Source organism: Lotus japonicus, chromosome 2 (assembly GCF_012489685.1).
Source record: "Lotus japonicus ecotype B-129 chromosome 2, LjGifu_v1.2".
Classification (NCBI taxonomy): Eukaryota; Viridiplantae; Streptophyta; class Magnoliopsida; order Fabales; family Fabaceae; genus Lotus; species Lotus japonicus.
In genome coordinates, this window is record NC_080042.1 from 12,205,624 (window position 1) to 12,225,067 (window position 19,444).

At 37.1% G+C, this 19,444-nt stretch overlaps 3 protein-coding genes across 3 annotated transcripts; 1 reads left to right on the forward strand and 2 right to left on the reverse strand.

Moving 5' to 3' along the window:
- Positions 1-3,135: 3,135 nt before the first annotated feature.
- LOC130737602 (protein trichome birefringence-like 19) lies at positions 3,136-5,371 on the reverse strand. Its single transcript, XM_057589414.1, has 2 exons — positions 4,673-5,371; positions 3,136-4,056 (listed from the first exon to the last, which is right to left on the reverse strand). Exons 1-2 carry the CDS (start codon positions 5,177-5,179, stop codon positions 3,268-3,270), a joined length of 1,296 nt encoding a protein of 431 aa, XP_057445397.1. The 5' UTR covers positions 5,180-5,371; the 3' UTR covers positions 3,136-3,267.
- Positions 5,372-9,356: 3,985 nt separating this feature from the next.
- On the reverse strand, positions 9,357-13,491 carry LOC130737603 (protein trichome birefringence-like 19). The gene is made up of 2 exons (XM_057589415.1): positions 12,884-13,491; positions 9,357-10,299 (listed from the first exon to the last, which is right to left on the reverse strand). Exons 1-2 carry the CDS (start codon positions 13,367-13,369, stop codon positions 9,490-9,492), a joined length of 1,296 nt encoding a protein of 431 aa, XP_057445398.1. The 5' UTR covers positions 13,370-13,491; the 3' UTR covers positions 9,357-9,489.
- A 4,050-nt stretch (positions 13,492-17,541) lies between these two features.
- LOC130736063 (uncharacterized) lies at positions 17,542-18,963 on the forward strand. Its single transcript, XM_057587917.1, has one exon. It carries the CDS (start codon positions 17,542-17,544, stop codon positions 18,961-18,963), a length of 1,422 nt encoding a protein of 473 aa, XP_057443900.1.
- The last annotated feature ends 481 nt before the right edge of the window (positions 18,964-19,444 follow it).

The window sequence follows — 19,444 nt, forward strand, 5'->3', positions numbered from 1 at the left end:
TTGGTGCACTTTGATAGTGATACCATTTTGCTTCTCTCTATTTCCATACTAGTAATTAAGTACATCAGTCATTCTCATTTCTCTATCCAGTGAGTTGATAAATAGCTGCTAAATTCATACTAGCTTAATTTTTATTTTGGCATATATAACATATTTTGTGTGCTTGTTGTGTTTGCTGCCAAGAAACTATGCTTGCTTTATAAACTGTTAGCTCTTAAAAATTCTTGCTATCAATTTGCATTTGATAGCCTTCCTCTATCAGTTTATTTTTGCTTACACGAAACTATGCTTATTGTAAAACTTTTAGCTCTTAAAAATGCTTGCTATGAATTTGCATTATCTAATATTTATTGACCTCACAACTTTAGTGGCCCATAAAATTCACAGAAACACAGTTCTGGGTAGAAAAATAAAACTGGAATTGCATACAAAATATAGCGGCGGTTTAACCCGCCTCAATAATACAAATTGAAGTTAGGCTATTTAGCGGCGGTTTAAGCCGCCAACAAAAGACAAAAACAACAAAAACATTCCTCATTATATGGCGGCGGTTATAATCGATGCCAAACAGCCACGAACATATAGCAGCGGTTGTAACCGCCGCCAAATATTTAGCATCGCCAAACTTAGCGTCGCTTTTTTAACCGCGCTAAGTGTTTTTACCGGCTTTTAGCGGCGGTTTCAACCGCCGCTAAATCCCGGTTTTTTTTTGTAGTGGTAGCATCCCTCATTGCTACTTCAATTTAATTCATTTTTTGGCTGTTCAAAAAAAAAACATTTATAAAACAATTTGGGTCTATTCTGGACGTTATTTTTCAATTTTAGCTTCACCACGGGCATCCCAAACATCAACCACGATCCTACTTCATTAAAATTGTTGTAACATCAAAGAAAGGTGAGTAACCGGATACCCTGATAGTCGATGTATCATATCTTTGATCTCTCCGAGATGAGAAGTGCTCTCATTTTTCACACTACTTCAAGTCAACCTCAACATAGTGGCGCCATTTCATTCTGTTTTGGAAACATAGTCATGTTTGATTTAAACCTACCACCATCTACGAGAAGCTAAGTACTATGCTTTATTGAAAATCACTATTTATCTTCATAAGATTCCATTGATTATCGTTGAATTCTCAAAGGCTAGCAAGCCCTAATCATCTATTTGAGAAGGGAAATACGAGTTTGATGAAAGGAGTTTGGTGGTGCAAGAAGCATATATAGGAGAGATAACTAAGCATAGGTGGATCATCTAGCAAAGTTTCTGATGTAAACACTAAGAGTAGCTAACCTAAGAGGGGGTGTATTAAGTTTCAAGAATTTCACATTTCAAACAATTAACTTCCCATTTAATCGTTATATAGAACGTTAATCTCTTAATAAGAATGGTATCACATTACTGTTTCAGTTAATGTATTAACCAGAAAGAAAATTGACAAGAACTATAAGAAATCATGCAAAGGAAACAAAATTGCAACCATACACATAATTCACAATATGATAAAAATGATGTAGAACAAGTAATATGTACTCCCTCCATTCCTTTTTATTTGTCCACTTTAGGTAGTGGCACATAGATTAAGAGTGTAATTAATTTTGTTGAATGTTAGAAAAGTTGAGCATGCTTTTACTATTATGCCCTTTAAACTATGTTTTATCTCTCCTCATTTATTGTTCTGAGAAAGGTGTTAGTTGTAAAAACATCATTTAATGCTCTCTTGAAATGCTAAATACACAGTTAAATAGGAACGAATTATTTTTCTTAAAGTGGACAGATAAATAGAAACGGAGGGAGTATGAATTACTCCAGAAAAAATAAAATCCTCAAATTGATCAAACCCTAAAGCTTACATACAAGATCATGCAAGAATATAAAAGAGATAAGAGTATAGAAGATCACACTAGAGATTTATCCCGGTTAACCGCAAATAGTTCGATAAGAGACTACATCCAATTCTTATCTTGATATATGACATTTTTCACTATAATAGAAATTCAATTACAAGCTTACACCAAGCCCTAATGAGTCTTCTTTCAAAACCCAACACAAACCATGCAAGAACCCTACTTGAACAACACACCAAACCCTATGGTGCAATCAATTCACGGAATTGAAACAAGATGAAGAATATTTCCCCAGATAAGGTATTCTAATTTAGAAGAATTTAAAACCCAATGAAGAGATTCAAAGAAAAAGAACTGAAGGACGATGTTGATTTTTTTTTTTTTGATAAGCAAGGACGATTCATAGTAACTAATACGAAATTAAACTTCTAACTATTTTAAGCTTCGTGAAAACACGAGTAATTTTTTTAAAACATAATAGATGCAAGATGGATAAATAAGTCACAATGTAAATAATAACATAACCATAATTGGACAACACTGTTAAAAGACATGTTTGCCCTCAGGCCAAATAAGACACTCGGATTTCAACTCCATACAAAAAGGAGAGTACACCACGCATGGACAACTCCATACTCATAAAGCTCCCCAAAGTACCATGCAAGGGAACGATAGTAAAGCACTGCGCCGAACTCTACCCATCAACACCAAAATGAACAAAAAGGTATAATAGAACTTACCCAGACCAAATTTAACCACAAGACTAACGCTCCCAGGAGACTAGTGAGACGCTCTCTCTGATGGATTCGCCTCCTCCTCGCTAACATTCTCTGCAAGCTCCTTCTCCGCCGATGTGAAACCCTCAATAGAACTCTCGGGTTAAGATCGAAGATGGCCCGCTCCAGATCAATATGCACACATCGAACAACAGTCTCCTTTATAGTAGTCGGATGAATGAGACAATATATCATCGGTGATGAAGAAGTGTAAAAGGGATCTTCCTTCACCAAAGTCGGTGGAGCAAGAAAACTTGACTGAGTAAAGTCAGCACTGGTCTCGGTCGGAGGGCTTGAAGCATTAGGAGTAGAAATCATGTCGACGAAATCCATCGAAGAAGGAATAGGCCAATAGAGTAGTCTCTAGTCTTGTGATAGAATTAGGAATATCAATTTGTTACATTGAGATAGAGTTAGAATCAGAGAGCAATTGCTCCTCGTCTTGTATAAATAGACGTTTGTTGTATAGGAAAGATATAATACAAAGCATAATACTTTACACAATATTCAACTATGGAAATAACAAATTTTATCTTTGTAAAATTACAACAATTTCTGCCAACGAAATTATAAAAGGAATTTTAGGTATAGTACTTATACTTACAAGTGAATTTAAATTATAATTGATTGTCACCTTGTCTGCAAATTAATTAAACCTCTCAACTTCAGTAGTAGAATTCACAGCTTCCATCTTCAACATTTCTAGTAGGAAATCACTCCATGTATCTATGGGCCCTGGCAAGCACCAGTGCACACAATCGTTATACATAGTCACATTCTCATGTGGCCAATGCCCATATCTACTTGGGTGACCATCTGGTCTCAATAACATTGCTTGTGTAGTGTCAAATAACCTGAATTTCAAACCTTTATTTCTAGCAATTTTGAACTCCTCCAATTGGATCATATATAATTTCATAAAAATGTCTTCTAATTGTGCCTCACTGCTCCTAAATGGCTTGGTTCTAACACAATTCCCACCCTGATTCCAAAACCCATTCTCATAATGAGGTGGTGAAAATGTTCTAATAAATGTTACACCCTTGAAGTTTTCTAAACTATTAATGGCTCTAAATGCAGTCCTAAAAGCCCTTCTATATCCATAGTAAAAGGTTAAGTCAGTAACATTTTCTAACATGCATTGATGGCATCCTACAATTTTTTGATTCTCATAGAACACCATTGGCCCAAAGAACCAATGCCCTCCATTGAGAATGATATAGTCAAACTCTTCAATTTGGGTTGTCCATTTCTCATCAAACTCATCAAGGTGAAGATTGAAGTGACCACTGTGGCTTGGACCATTTGGATCTTCATGTTCAGCTCTGACCAAATGAGGAGTCCAAAAATTTGCCATGGTGAAGTTGTAGCTTGCAAACTTCCATCTCATAAAATAGTTATCCGTTGTGTATGATACATCTATGGGCTGTTCCACCTGATAAATTAAAAGATGTAAGATTTCCTAATATCTGGCCATTAATGAAATAATAATAATACCAAATTACTTACCAGTAACTACTAAAGCAACTATGATTAATATCATATATTAGAAAGATGAACTAAAATTCTTTGTCTCTATTTGGTCTCCTATTCTATGTCTCACCAATCAAATTTTATCATATCATTTAAAAATACTAATATACAGTTATAATTGTTATACTGAAATCTACACGTTATAATTTGATTGGTGAAACAGAGAATGACATGCCAAATTAATAGAGAAGATCTCCCTAAGCATAACCAATATTTAAAAACTGATGAGGTAAGGATATAATAGGCTATTCAAAGAACTAGTGAAATCCTTTATATTAATTGTTCCTTCTTTTCACCAATCAAATTATGTTATGTATTTCATTTAAAAACCGCTCAGGTAAGGTTATAATTGTTAACCTACATGGCATAATTCGATTGGTGGGACAGGTCAGGAGACAACAAATGGGGATAGAAGATCTCCAACCCGGAAAGAAAAAGCATAACCAAGTTAGACATGATAATAACAATTGTGGCATAGTTCAGAAGTTTTAATCTTGAAGAAGGCAGAAGAGACTTACACTTGATAGGAGGCAAATCATGGATTGCATATGATTCCTGCCTACAGAGTCTCCTACAAAGGCCATTGATTTCCCCCTCACAATTTCTAGGAACTGGAAGGGATTGAATATGGGGAGTTCACAAGCACTTGGCTTCCACCTCCATTTCATGAACTCAGTGTCAGGTCTACCATACTTCATGCAATTTTGGTGCTCATGAATTACCCTGCATGTTCTGTTTGTGTAATATGGTGCATTAGGATTTGGAATCCATTCACCCTTGAAAATGTCACACTTCTTGATAGATGCTGAGGGCAAGCTTACTGGTTCATATGCAGAGGATGATGATTGCTTAGGATTATTGATCTTGAGATTGATCTTCAAGAGTGAAGAGCAATCAAACGAAGGATAAGACAAGACGGTGATAGAAAATATAAATATTGCAAAGATTGCTAGTAAAGTTACTTTAGGGATAATTTGTTTTCGGTTTTTGTTTCCAAAGTGGTGCTCAATATCTTGAAACTCCATTTGGCTGAGGTAATGAAAGAGGGAAAACAACAGAGAAAGGGATAAAGTAGGAATGAGAAGTGTTTCCCTCTATGCAGTACTTTGTGTGATATAACTTGTCTCTTGATTTGTTTTTGGTTCTAATAGAGTATTGCTTTCTTGCTATAAGTCACTAATAATGCTAGAGCTTGTTTTCAGAACCATGTACTTGACAAATTAAACTATTTTATCATGATATATTACTTTGCTATCTGTGGTCCTAGGACAACTCGTTTGGTGGTGTTTTCACTGTTTTGTGTCATATAGTTCCAATTAAAGAGCTTCACTGGCCTGAAACTTCTTGGCATACAACACTAAATCTAGAATCAAAAGCTTTGCTAAAAATCACTAAAAAGGACTTAACCCTGGAAGTTAGCCTAAAGTGGAATAGCACATTTAGTAGATTAATGCTAAAAAAGTGTTCAAGTTGGAAGCAAAGATATTTACAGTATTTTACATGATAGTGGTGATTATGGGAATTTCATTTTTTTTATGTGTTTAATGTGTGACATTTTATGTTATGCTGTATTACTCACATAAAGATTTTTAATTAAACTTAATTTTAATTAAGTTTCGTTTGATTTGGACTCAACACTTACTCTAATTTTTTGAAGAACAGAAAAAAGATGGGTTCAGGATTGAAGGACATGAGTAAAAATCAACAATAAAATATCTTATTTGTCTTCTTTATTCCTTTTTTTTATAAAGCTACTTCCACAACTTATTTTTGTATAATATTGAGTGCAGATCTAAATGTAATCTAATCAATTTGAACTTGTGGTTGGAACATGCCCCCTAGGGAAAAGATAGATGTTTGCTATTTTTTTTTATCCAAATCAAAGACATGAAGGAGCTTCCATTGCATCTCAATAGTTGTCACTATCTTTGTTCATTGCGCACATGAGACCTATATTTCTAATGTTTGGAAGAAAGTGGGATGAGAATATTTCCAGACAGATAAGTTTCAACAGGCATTTTTGTCCAATATTTGCTGCATTAAAGCATACAAAAACTCAAAACTAATAATTGATAGGCATGTTGGTCCAATTATATGTTCTATCAATCACTTGCAGAAAATTTGACCAAATGGTGGGTTCTGAAGAATGTTACCTGAAGCTGGCAGAGTTTGGAAGGATATATGGAGAAAAAAAAATATTACATAATGAAAGCGAAACATCTAAAACAAAAAAATGTCCTGTCCTACAATTATTGCATAATTTGTTTTTCTTGGTGACGAGTAGGATTCAATTTGTTTATGTGTGTTTTCATGACATTAACTAGAACACATCCAAAACACCAATAAATCAGTGGTTTGAATTACTTTTCATAACATCTGCCATGCAGTATTCTTTGAAGTTCTGGATAGCATTGCTTAATTATTGAAGTATTTTTATTTTTATGGCCTACATGTGTAATAAAAGAATAGACATTTAATGAAATAATAATTAATAATAATTTCAATAATACTAATAAAAAACCTACTTGGCAATTGGAAGATTAGCTTGAAGCTAATTCACGTGATTGCAATGCCTCTGCAGACTTCATTGTCAAAATTAGTGTTAGCATGTTTTCATCTGGTGCAACTTTGAAAGATACTCCTCCCCCTGAACTTGAGACTCCATAGTTAAAAGACTCTTTAGAAGTGGCTTAGTAGTTTTATTTCTTGTTTTATATTTGCTATCTTTTTGAAGCACCGAAAAAATAATATTGTAATTTTTTTAAAATCAAGGTATCATCCACTAAGGCATCATCCCGATTGAGTCTGTTGGAGTTCCTCCTTAATTGGATTTTCCCTAATTAACCTCACATCTAAACCAAACTCATCATATAAGGTTGAAGAGAATTTTATTGTTGATTTTTATGGAAACGAATTAGACAAACATGTAAAATTATGCAAAAATGGATAAAGTCACTAATTAAAAAAATTCAAAATAGGACTAAATAATTAAAAATTTACGACATTGATGCATTCGTATATAACCTTTCAGGCTAGCTATCAATCATTATCCAAGAAAATACTTATAATTATATAATATTAATATATTATATTTTTTATGATATAAATAAATAATAAATATATCAAACAAAATTCCATGTAAGGAAATACTTATAATTAAAAAAGACCCAAAAAGCTACTTATAATTATCATCATTGGACTTTTTTTTTGGGTTACATAATGGAATGAAAAAACAGAAACAAGAACTAACTAACAACTCCCTGCACTAGCACAGGGACTAAGCTTGATGGAGGCTGGCTCCATTTACGCGTTGAGTCGCAATCTCTTGCCGCTTCCCGCGCCAATTTTTCCATTGCCATGTTGTGTTCCCGTGGAGTATGCGCCACCGTTACACGCCATCCCCAACCAAGCATACCTCTAACACGCACAATGTCATCCCTTGCCCAGAATTGTTCCACTAGTATATCGTTTAGCGTTCGTTGGCAAAGCTTCCTTGGCTATAAACCAGAAAAAAAATTGAGCCTTCTCTGGTACCTTGCTCCTCCATATATGCTTCCAGCATGTGTGATATGCTTCCCCTCCATTTCCTGCAATCAAATTATAAGTTGAGGCAGTAGTGTATCGTTATGAGTTTCACGTCATCGAATCCTGTCCGTGCTGGCAGCAGATTGTGGAACATGAACATTGCAAATTTCAGACTTGATTTCATGTGGGAGGATAGTGTACAGTTAATTGAAACACCAAGTACCATGTCTCCAAATACTAGCAACAATAAGTTCAGTATCCGCAATGTTGACAAAAGGGACCGGTAAACATAATTTTCCAGTGAATAATGTTAGAGGTGTGTAGAGGTGGAAGGAAGAGAGAGATAGGAAGAAAAGAAAAAGTAAGAGAGAGAAAGTATGAGATGTGATAGATGATAAGAGGAGAGAGATAGAAATAAAAATAGGTGGAAATGAAGTGTTTAAAAAGGGAGGTGTGTATATATCATTACTCTTTTCCGGTACCCAACCAATTATCATACCAAAGTGAAGAGTTGCCATTGCCCAACAGTGCCCCATAGCCACGTCGTGAGATGTTTTTCTTGGCTCTAATGATACCCTTCCAAATATAGGAGTCACCTTGCTTATAATTCCCCACCAAGATCGACTCATTGTGTAGGTATTTCTGAGCAAGTGCCTTCACCCAAGTTTTATCTTCATTATTTACAAAGCTGTCCTCAAGTTTACCAAGTAATGCCACATTGTTTTGACGAGCGCTTCTCAACCCAAGGCCTCCCGCTGCCTTAGGTCTACTCACTTCCCGCCATGGAACCAGGTTCCAACACCTTTTGCCCAAATGCAGCTTCTGATTTTCTTATCAATGAAATCACATGTTGCTTCAGGTAACCAAAGAGCTTGCATGGCATAAACAGGAAGGGAGGACAACACTGATTTAGCCAAGCACAGCCTTCCCGCTTTGTTAAGGAGCTTATTCTTCCAAGAATCCAATCGTGTACTTACTTTAGCAATGATAGGTGAAAAATTCTATTTAGTTACCCTGCCTTTAAGAAGAGGGAGGCCAAGATAATTCTCCAAATCACTTGCTCTACCAATGCCCAGCACATCAGAAAGCACTTGTTGGGTCCCCTGATCTACTGCTTTTGAGCAAAACATACTTGTTTTTTCAAGGTTCACCTTTATGCCTGAAACAGTGCAGAAGTCCTCCAAGGTTTTGGCTATCAGCTGCATTTGTTCAAATATTGGCCTGACTAAAAGGAAGTACATCATCAGCAAAGAAAAGAAAAAGATGAGAAATATTTAAACCTTCTTTCGTGATCTTGATGGGCTTCCATGCTCCTTCATCCACCAGCTTCTGACTCAAATTTATTAATAATTTAAAATAAGCAGTCCAAAGTCCAAACCATGCAATTTTTTATTGCTAATTGCATTCTTTTTTTTTTAAACGCACTTGATTTGAACTTAGATCTCACCGGCTGGGCCAATAAATTTACGGGTTCCTGATTAAACTACCTGAACCCACACGCCCGAGTATCAACACTATGAAAAGTTTCAAAAAAAATAATTATAGTTTACAAGAAAAGCTCAATAGCCCACTATCTAAATGTTTTATGAAAATTCTTATGCGATAATTTCCCTTAAATTAAATTCCACATTTTTAATCCACGTGTCATGTTATAATTGGATAACAGTAAAACCATACTTAGAAATTGCATGCCCATCATAGCATATCAATTTTTTTTTCTATATGAAATTAAAAAAAAAATACTGTCATTGATAGTTTACAAGAATAAAACAGGTATATAATGATAATAATTTATAAATCGAAGTGATTCTCAATTTGTCTGCAAATGAATCCCATGTCCATGAGTAGATCTCACACCCTCCATCTTCAACATCTCCAGCAAGAAATCACTCCAGGTGTCTATTGGCCCTGGTAAGCACCAATGCACACAATCATTATACAATGTCACATTCTCATGTGGCCAATGCCCATACTTGCTTGGGTGACCATCTGGTCTCAAAAACGTTGCCTGTGTGATGTCAAGCAACCTTAATTTCAAACCCTTCTTTCTTGCTTCCTTCTCAGCAATTCTATATTCCTCCAATTGGATCATATATAACTCCAATTCAGTGCCATTTATTTGTGCCTCATTGCTCCTAAATGGTTTGGTTCTCTCACAATTCCCACCTTGATTCCACAACCCACCCTCAAAATGAGATGGTGCAAATGTCCTAAGAAATGTTACACCCTTAAAGTTTTCTAGACTATTGATGGCTTTAAACGCTGTCCGAAAAGCTTTTCTGTAGCCATAGTACTTGGTTAAATCAGTGACATTTTTTAAGAGGCAGAAATGGCATCCAACAATTTTTTGCTTCTCATAGAACACCATTGGCCTATAGAACCAGTGTCCTCCATTGAGAATGACATAGTCAAAATCTTGAATTTGGGTTGTCCACCTCTCATCAAACTCATCAAGGTAGAGATTGAAGAGACCAGTGTTGGTTGGGCCATTTGGATCTGCTTCTTTGGATCTGACCAAATGGGGTGTCCAAAAATTGGCCATGGTGAAGTTGTAACTTGGGTACCTCCATCTCATGAAATTGTTGTCTGATGTGTATGATTCATCTATGGGCCACTCCACCTGATAAATTAATAAGTGTAAGATTTCACCATTTAAAGAAAAAAGGTTATCAGAGAAAGAATATTAACACTTAAATATAGTTTCATTTTTCTGAAAGGATTTTTAAATTCTTTTGAATATTTAAGAAATGATAGCAAAACATTAAAAAAAATATTTGGTCTCATTAAACCAAAAAAAAATTAAACACATAATATTCATATACTTGGAGTCAGTGTGCATCTCGATGAAATCTATGTACTATATAGAGATCTGAAACTTCCAAACTTAGCCTGAAATTATTTTAAAAGTAACATCAATTGGAGAATCTAGCCAATATGAGACTTCTAACAGAATCATTTTATTTAGCCGCCATTGATATTTAACTATTTAAGTCAAACTCCAAGGATTGAGCCCATGGCTCACTTTCACACCACGCTACCTGAGAGCTAATACATTGTGATATAAATTTAAATTTAAAAGATTTTTATTAGTTTATATATCACTCCTACTGCTTCATGTGATATCAGAAATAGTAAATAAGATTTATATTCTAATTTGGGGTTGTGTGTCGTAATGAAAAAAAAGTTGATTCCTTCACTTATTATAACATATGATTCAGTGATAATATAAAAAAGAGAAAATAGGAGATGCACTGACAGTGTAAAATAGTTTTACAAAGTCATCCAATCAAAGCATGCCACATAGGAGAGATAATTACATTTGACTTTAATTTTAATTAAAAGAATAAGATATTTTCTGATTTGACGGAATTCAATTGGATGTCTGTGTAAAACTATTTTACACTGTCAGTGCATATGCATTAAACTCTTTATTTATTTATAAATATTTATATTGATTCATTCAGGTGGAAAAGTTACCCTTATTGGTCGTTTAACTAACCCCGTGTTATATTCACTCAGTAAAAACTTTTATATTGCATCTTCTAATTAGTTATTGTTGATTTTTCTTAATTAATTACAATTTTGCCCCTCACTTTTTTTGAAGTTTTGTCCGTGATATGATCATCATATCAGAACTTTTTGAGGGAGATATGGTCCCAAATCTGAGAGAACGGGGAAGGTTTTGGGGAGCAAGAGAAGGGTTGGTGCCGGTGGGTGACCCTAGAGATTTATGGTCATTAGCCCAGGAGTCTTGGGCCTAGTGGTAGGTTTCGGCAGTCAGTTGAGAATACAACATTGTGTCAGGTTTGCAGAGGATTAATGAATTAAGGAGATCACGACTACTCATGCTAAATGCCACATTTGCATAGACATGGCCGACTCTAAATTATAGCATAGGCCAGGATGACACTATACTTGAGCCAATTTTAAGCAAGTCTAGGTCGACCCTAACCTAGTTAGCAAGCAATCACTTCAAAATCACTTTCCGTCCATCAACAGTTGGTTGAATTTTGGCTCACGCAAAACATCTAGCTTAAAGCATTTTGTATCGATTTTTAGCCATTAGAGATTTAGAATTGACATACAGTTTTTTTTAAGAATAATGTTATATACACACCTCTTCCATCTCTTTCACACCTCTTTGAAAGAGATGGAAGGAAGAGAGAGATAGAAAGAAAAGAAAAAGTAAGAGAGAGAAAGTATGAGATGTGATAGATGATTTACACCAAATTAAATCATAGAAAAAAAGCCAAAAACTGACACCATGTAATAAAAAACACTGACCAGACCTTGATTCATGTGGCTTGGTTAGGTATACAAACAACATAGTATACTGTATTCAAGGGGTTGACAGAGTTTCCACTGCAAAAGAATCCATTCCCTACTACTATATGCGTGTGTACTAATTCACCAAATCACTCTTTCTTTGGTGAATAACTCACCTAATAACCGAAACGCATATAAAGGCCCCATGTAAGGGCATGTTTGTGGTATCAGTTGGGTTGTCATGCCATGGAGGAATCCCAAATTCCTAAGCATTTTTTCCCAATGAAATTATTCTTGAATTGTGTTGGAGTTGGACAAAAGTATTTTCACTTTCAAATGAATGGAAAAAAAAAACCGGCACAAAGTTACCATCCTTGGGTAAAGGACATTTACAGTAAAGTCAATAATAATTAATTAGCTGTACTAAATGAGTGCTGAAAGACTGAAATTAATGTTTATCAGTCAAACAATTAATTTGGATTTCCTGCATTCAAAAAGGCTATTCAGTTCTTAGTGCAGTGAATTCAGAAAAATTCAATTGCAATGGGGATTGAACCTTAATGACTATCTCTCCATGAATCTATGAGCTTGGTTGAGAAGGACAAGATGGCTTTCGATTAGTGTGAAAGCACATGTATGTAACTCTGCTGGTATGTGTATGATATCTAACTCAAACCAAAAGTTATTTTGAAATTACTCTATTGTTATCATGATTTTTTTGGTAATAACTCTAATTTATGTGGGACCTTAACATGCTCTTAAGTTTGGGTACAGATTTGTCATGTAATCAGATATCAAGTGAAGTACCAGCAAAGCAACCATAATTGATATGAGTAATCAAAGAGAAAAAAGAAGAGGAAAAAACAAAAGCAAGTGATAAAAATGATGATAATAAGTAATAACTGTGGAGGCAGAGTAAAAAGGCAGGAAGGACTTACTCTAGAAAGGAGGCAAATCATAGACTGCATCTGGTTCCTGCCAACTGAATCTCCAACAAATGCCATTGATTTTCCCTTCACAACTTCAAGAAACTGGAAAGGGTTGAAAAGTGGTAGCTCACACTCATTTGGCTTCCACCTCCATTTCATGAACTCTGAGTCAGGCCTACCATACTTCATGCAATTCTGGTGCTCATGAATTGCCCAGCATGTTTTGTTTGTGTAATATGGTGCCTTTGGATCTGGCACCCATTCCCCATTGAAAATGTCACAATTCCTCAATGATGTTGAGGGCAGCCTTGCATGCTCAGTCAATTTCAAACCATCATCATATGCAGGGGATGGTTGTTTATTCAGTGAAGAACCAAACAGAGGGTGAGAGAGTGGGGTGATGAAAAATAAGAATATGGCAAAGATTGCAAGTAGAATCACTTTTGGGATGATTTGTTTTGGGCTGCTGTTCCCAAAGAGAGACTCCAACTTCATCTTGGGGGGATGGAGATGGGAGACAGAGAAAAGGGGGGAAGGGACAAAGGGTGAGGGAAAGAAGATAAGGGAATGGAAGCAGTTTTGGTCTTTTATGTTTTGTCTGTGAACTTTGAAGTAATTCGCAGTTTTCTATAGTTAGTGTTGGGTTTTAATTGAGTTTTGACTTTTCTGATATATTGCATTAATAGTACTTGAGGTTCTTTTAAGAGCCTTAATAAATAAGGTAAAAACTATGTTGACAATCCTTTCACCCACACATATACTGCCATAGTTTCAAAATACTTTCTCCTTCATCATTTATACTATTTAATTTTTTTCCCTAAATAAAAATAATTTTTAAAATATAAATGAAGCATAAAATACTATTTTTCCAAAATTGCTCTCATATTTTTTTTCCAAAAGAACTCATCTTAAGTAATCAACTCAAAAAAAATAATTGGCAAAAATTCAGTCCTTATAGCAATAACCTCTTAAGAAAAAACTCAAGAAGCATAGAAGAATGCTTTAACACCACACCAAAAACCCCTAAAGCCTACACTATCCCGAGGTCTCCACTTGAAAATGAAAGCAGCGACACAGGTTCAACCGAAACAGGAACATTCAAGTCGCACGACACCTGCAAATATGGATCCAACCCAGTCATGTAAATTTAATATTTAATATGAAAGAAGTTGTGTAAAATTGAAAAAAAAAAATAACATGGAGAGAGAAATTTAGGAAATTTATTACTAATAACTATTTTACCAAATTAATCTAGGAAAGTTATTAAGACTTTTTACAAATTTATTACTATTAACTATTTTTCTTAATCATAAGGAATTAAGTAAAAGTGCCTTATAGATAGAAAGCAGTTGTTTAAAAAAAGAAGAAATGCAGATATTAAGAAATGCAATTAATATCGTTAACTTTTTAAAACATATTATTTATTTATTTTGTTTTACCCATTTATTCCTCTTATAGGGGAATTATATGGAAATACATTAATTAATACTCCCTCACAATTCTAAGCAATAATGTTATCTTCACACCTCTCTTTGAGGTGGAGAGATGTGGAATGAAGAGAGAGATAGGAAGAAAAGAAAAAGTAAGAGAGAGAAAGTATTAGATGTGATAGATGATAAGAGGAGAGAGATAGAAATATAAAGATGTGGAAATGAAGTGTTTCAAAGATGAGGTGTGTATATATCATTACTCACTCCAATTCTAAGTGGAGAGTTAGGAGATGAAAGTTTTTTTCCTCTAAGTTGACAATTATTTTGAAACATATTGAATATTAGTTTAGTGACATGTGCAATGCAAGACTAGAAATTTTACCTTCAATCTAGAGTTGTGTACCACAAAATAATAACAACATTTATATACACTCTTTTTTAATCACTCTTTCTAACGCATTACATTATATATCATAGGGGACTTCTATCAAGCACAAAGAAATTCTTGTGCGAAATTGCCCATGGACAAAATGGTGGACCTTCTACAATAAGTTATGAGTTTATTACCTTTTTAGATCAACAATTTAGGTCCCGTTTGAAAACACAACTTAATTAAGCGCTTATGGTATAAGCGCTTATTCATAAGCTATTTTAAATTTTTTATTGAAATAAATTAAAAAAAGCTATATATAAGCATAAGCTCTTTTTCATAAGCTACCCTAAGTAACTTATGAAAATAAGCTCAAAACAGCTTATGGTAGGCCATAAGTTGTTTGCATAAGTTCTCCCAAACACTGACATAGGAACTTATGCTATCAGATAAGCTCAAATAAGCTCTTCCAAATGAGATCTTAATAGGTTCAACTTTTGTCTCAAATTTCACTTAAATTAGAAATCTCACCTCAAATTTTCCCTCCTTTTCTCCGCCAACCCTTCTTTCCTCCACCACATGCTTACGCAAAAGTGAACTAAATGAAGAACCATAAACTAGAACCACCATCACTGCCACCTTTCCCTCTGCAACAACCACTACCACCACCATATCTGAAACTCATTTTCTCTATGGGAATTGTTATTCAACCCCCCCCCCCCCACACACACACACACATTTATTCCAACTCTCCTTTAAAGTGAGAAAATACTAAAATACCCTTAATGACAAAAATTATAAAAATTCTCCACGCCCTCATCCTCACATTCTCTTTCTATAACACCCTGACTTTCAGGACGTCACTTTAGTAACCAATTATAAACTTACAGCGGAAAAAGCAGGTATATTTTATTTGAAATTAAAACAAGACTTGTCCTACGAGGACTTAAAAATAAAACTCCAGACATACCTCGATAAACTATACATATATATATATGTGTATATATAACAGGTACAACCCATGTTGCACCATAAACGTTACCAGATCCTGTGAGTGACAGAAAGTATGTCAGAAGGCAAGTGTACGCAAAAGTGATCAAAGTAAGTGTCATAATTACAATCCTCCAAATATGACAGAGTCAGCCCAAAACAGCCTCCTCAGACCTCCTATCGCCCGACTACTCCCTGTGATTCCCATACAGAGAACCACACAAAAAGCAAAATGTCGGGAACCTACCCTGTCCCACAGTGTACAACTGACGAACCAGAACTACGACTATATACACCCTAACCCAATCATATAAAGAAGCGGGTCTCCCAACCCTCTTCCTCCTCCTCGCTCGTGTAGTCATCCTCAGTGTCTGAGTCCACAGTAATCACATCGACATCCAAGTCAAGAACCTCCCTCCTCACCGTCTTAGGTGCCACCCTAGTCAAACCGGTCTCCAGGTCGAATACGTCGGTAGCGATCTACTCCTCAACCACGCGAACCAAAGGTTGCACGCGGTATCCACTGTAACGCCCCAATTTCTCAACTGAGGAATCACATTAGTAACCTAACAAAGTCTAAAGACTATTTCGCAATCCTAAAGAAAACATGATATATTTTTTATAAAAAAAAACAAACTAAACATATCAACCATAGAGTTCAAAACATAATGTAGCCTTAATTAAACATCTCCTTCCCGACATATAATAATAGTGACTTACAATAACATAAGCAGGGTTCCAAAATAAGTACGCACACTTAAACAGTGGCAAAAACATGGTTTAGTAATAGAGTTTCAGAAGATGAAGAAGACTCAGAGCATAACCTACTAAGAGAAAACTAAACAACTTCTTTCATCTCTACTTCGCCGCTTACTATCTCTCCTCCATCTCGTACATGGCTAAGCATCGCCTGAAGGCTCTTCACCACCTAATAGCGTTAATCGCCCAAAAAACAAGTAGCAAACATAAAGGGTTAACTCCATGCGATGGCCCTAGGGTCCCTCGCCCAGGAGCGCTGGCCTAAGGCGAGGAGTGGACCAGGGACTTGCGCCTTCATCCCGGAGGCCCAACTAGCCCATTAGAATGATTTAGAGGCGCTAAGCCCAACTCTCTCAACTATAAATAGGGGAGGGATACCAAATGTAAAGGTCTCTTAGCTCATTTGAGAAATAACAAACTTGAAATTCAGTTGCACACACTCTCTCTCTCTTTCTCTAAGCGGTTACGCTCTCACTTTCTAGGAATCTCACACCACGTTCCTTACACCTTGGGTACTATACCTCATCTCAATGTTCATGAAGGAACATTTGGCGCCGTCTGTGGGGAACGGTAGATTTCGATTCCCGGAATACGTGGTTGTGGTTTTGCTGAGTGAAGTTCGATTTTTCGTGCAATTCTCTTTGGTTTTTGATTTCTTAGTCAACTTCTTGATTTTTTGGTGGCACTTGATGGAAGCGCAACGTCGACATAGCGAACGAAGGATGGAACACGCACGTGGTTCACGTCACGCGTATAGAAGGCGACGCGAGAAGGAGGCGGAGTCTTCAGTCTCCTTGTTGAAACCTTCAGAAAAAATACCGTTGTCACCTCAGTCGTTGGACACTCTCAGAGATTGGAGGTGGCTGATTCGCGACATAAGTATAAGTTTGGAGCAGCAGAACACAGAAACCCGGGGAGCAAATACAGCGGCAGAGCCTCGGACATCGCAAAGGGAAAGTTATTGGAAATGGAAATCCTCGGAGAAATGGAGAAACTCATCTCCAAAAGGAAAGCTGGTGTGCCTACACAAATCGTCTAAATCGGAAATCTTCCGAGAACCGTTAGCAACGCGAATAAGCGGCGAGCCGGGAGGCGAGTGGTGCGTTTATCACCAGGCCATGGGCCACGTCACAGAGGAATGCCGCACGTTGCAGCGTGAGGTGGGAAAACTGATAGCGGCAGGAAAACCTACTAGAATACGAGGAGGCAATACCCCGATATCTAAAAGAGTGCACACGATCGCCGGAGGATTTGGAGGAGGAGGAATCACCAGTGCAGCTAGAAAGCGGTACGCAAGGGCGGTGAACACGGTAACAGAGGTTCCTTTCGGTTTTTCACATCCAGACATTACCTTTTCATCTGATGACTTTGTTGCAGTAAAGCCACATCTAGACGATCCGATTGTAATCCTCCTTCGCGTCAACCAACTTAATGTGCAACGAGTACTTTTGGATCAAGGGAGTTCAACGGACATCATTTACGGCGGGGCATTTGATCGGCTCGGTTTGAATGAAGCAGATCTCACTCCTTATGCAGGAACTCTGGTGGGGTTTGCGGGCGAGCAAGTATGCGTGAGAGGCGTCTTTGACCTTGATCCCACATTCGGCGAGCGAGAGAACGCTAGGACGCTAAGGGTGAAATACTTAATCCTAGAAACAGAGGGATCTTACAACATGATAATTGGCAGAAACACCTTGAACCGGATGTGCGCTGTGATTTCAACGACACACTTGGCGGTTAAATATCCTTTGCCGAATGGGCGAGTTGGGAGAGTGGTTGTGGACCAGAAAACTGCGAGGGAGTGCTACTGCAACGCGGTAGACCGGTACGGGAAAAGGAACGCCTCGGTGGGGCACCGATGCAACGAGGTCGATGCACCAGAAGAGAACCTAGATCCAAGGGGCGAGGGGCGAGTCAACAGACCCACGCCGATTGAAGAAACCAAGGAGCTGAAATTTGGCAAGAAGATACTCAAAATAGGGACCCGAATGACTGAAGCCCAAGAACAAAGATTATCAAAGCTATTGGGCAAGAACCTAGATCTTTTTGCTTGGAGTCACAAGGACATGCCAGGAATAGACCCGAACTTCATTTGCCACAGGCTAGCGCTAAATACCGGAATTAAACCAGTGACCCAGACACGCCGGCGAATGGGCGATGAAAAGGAAAAGGCAATCCAGCAAGAGGTAAACAAATTGCTGGCGGCAGACTTCATCCGAGAAATTAAGTATCCTACTTGGTTGGCGAATGTGGTAATGGTAAAGAAGGTGAACGGAAAATGGCGAATGTGTGTAGACTACACAGACCTGAACAAGGCATGTCCGAAAGATTCTTATCCATTACCGAGCATAGACAAGCTAGTGGATGGAGCGTCGGGAAATGAGCTGCTGAGTCTGATGGATGCCTATTCGGAATATCACCAAATTAAGATGCACCCGTCGGATGAAGACAAAACGACCTTCATGACCGCTAGGGTAAACTACTGTTATCTAACCATGCCCTTCGGGCTGAAGAATGCGGGGCGATGTATGAGCGGTTGATGGATAGGGTATTTGAGGGCCAAGTGGGGAGGAACACGGAGGTATATGTCGCTGATATGATCGTAAAATCGGTTTTGGGATCAAGTCATCATGAGGATTTGACGGAAGCTTTTGGCAGGCTCCGAAAGCATAATATGAGGCTCAATCCGGATAAGTGTTCTTTTGGTATACAGGTTGGGAAGTTTTTAGGCTTCATGATTACGTCAAGAGGAATTGAGATCAATCCAGATAAGTGTAGAGCGATCCAAGAAATGAAAAGCCCCAGCAGTGTGAAAGAAGTGCAGCGCCTGACGGGACGGATTGCGGCCCTGTCCAGGTTTCTCCCTCATTCAGGTGACAAGTCGACCCCATTCTTCAAGTGCCTAAAGAAGAATGCGGCGTTTGAGTGGAGTTTAGAATGCGAAGAAGCTTTTAAACGTCTCAAAGAGATGTTGTCCGCGCCACCCGTGTTATCAAAACCTTCCCAAGGCCTCCATTTGCA

Excerpts from the sequence above, each read along its gene's own strand:
- LOC130737602 (XM_057589414.1), bottom strand. The coding sequence starts at position 5,179 with ATGGAGTTTCAAGATATTGAGCACCACTTTGGAAACAAAAACCGAAAA. Across the intron at positions 4,057-4,672 it reads TGATTTGCCTCCTATCAAGT|GTGGAACAGCCCATAGATGT; the intron begins GTAAGTCTCTTC and ends TTAATTTATCAG.
- LOC130737603 (XM_057589415.1), bottom strand. The coding sequence starts at position 13,369 with ATGAAGTTGGAGTCTCTCTTTGGGAACAGCAGCCCAAAACAAATCATC. Across the intron at positions 10,300-12,883 it reads TGATTTGCCTCCTTTCTAGA|GTGGAGTGGCCCATAGATGA; the intron begins GTAAGTCCTTCC and ends TTAATTTATCAG.
- LOC130736063 (XM_057587917.1), top strand. The coding sequence starts at position 17,542 with ATGGGCCACGTCACAGAGGAATGCCGCACGTTGCAGCGTGAGGTGGGA.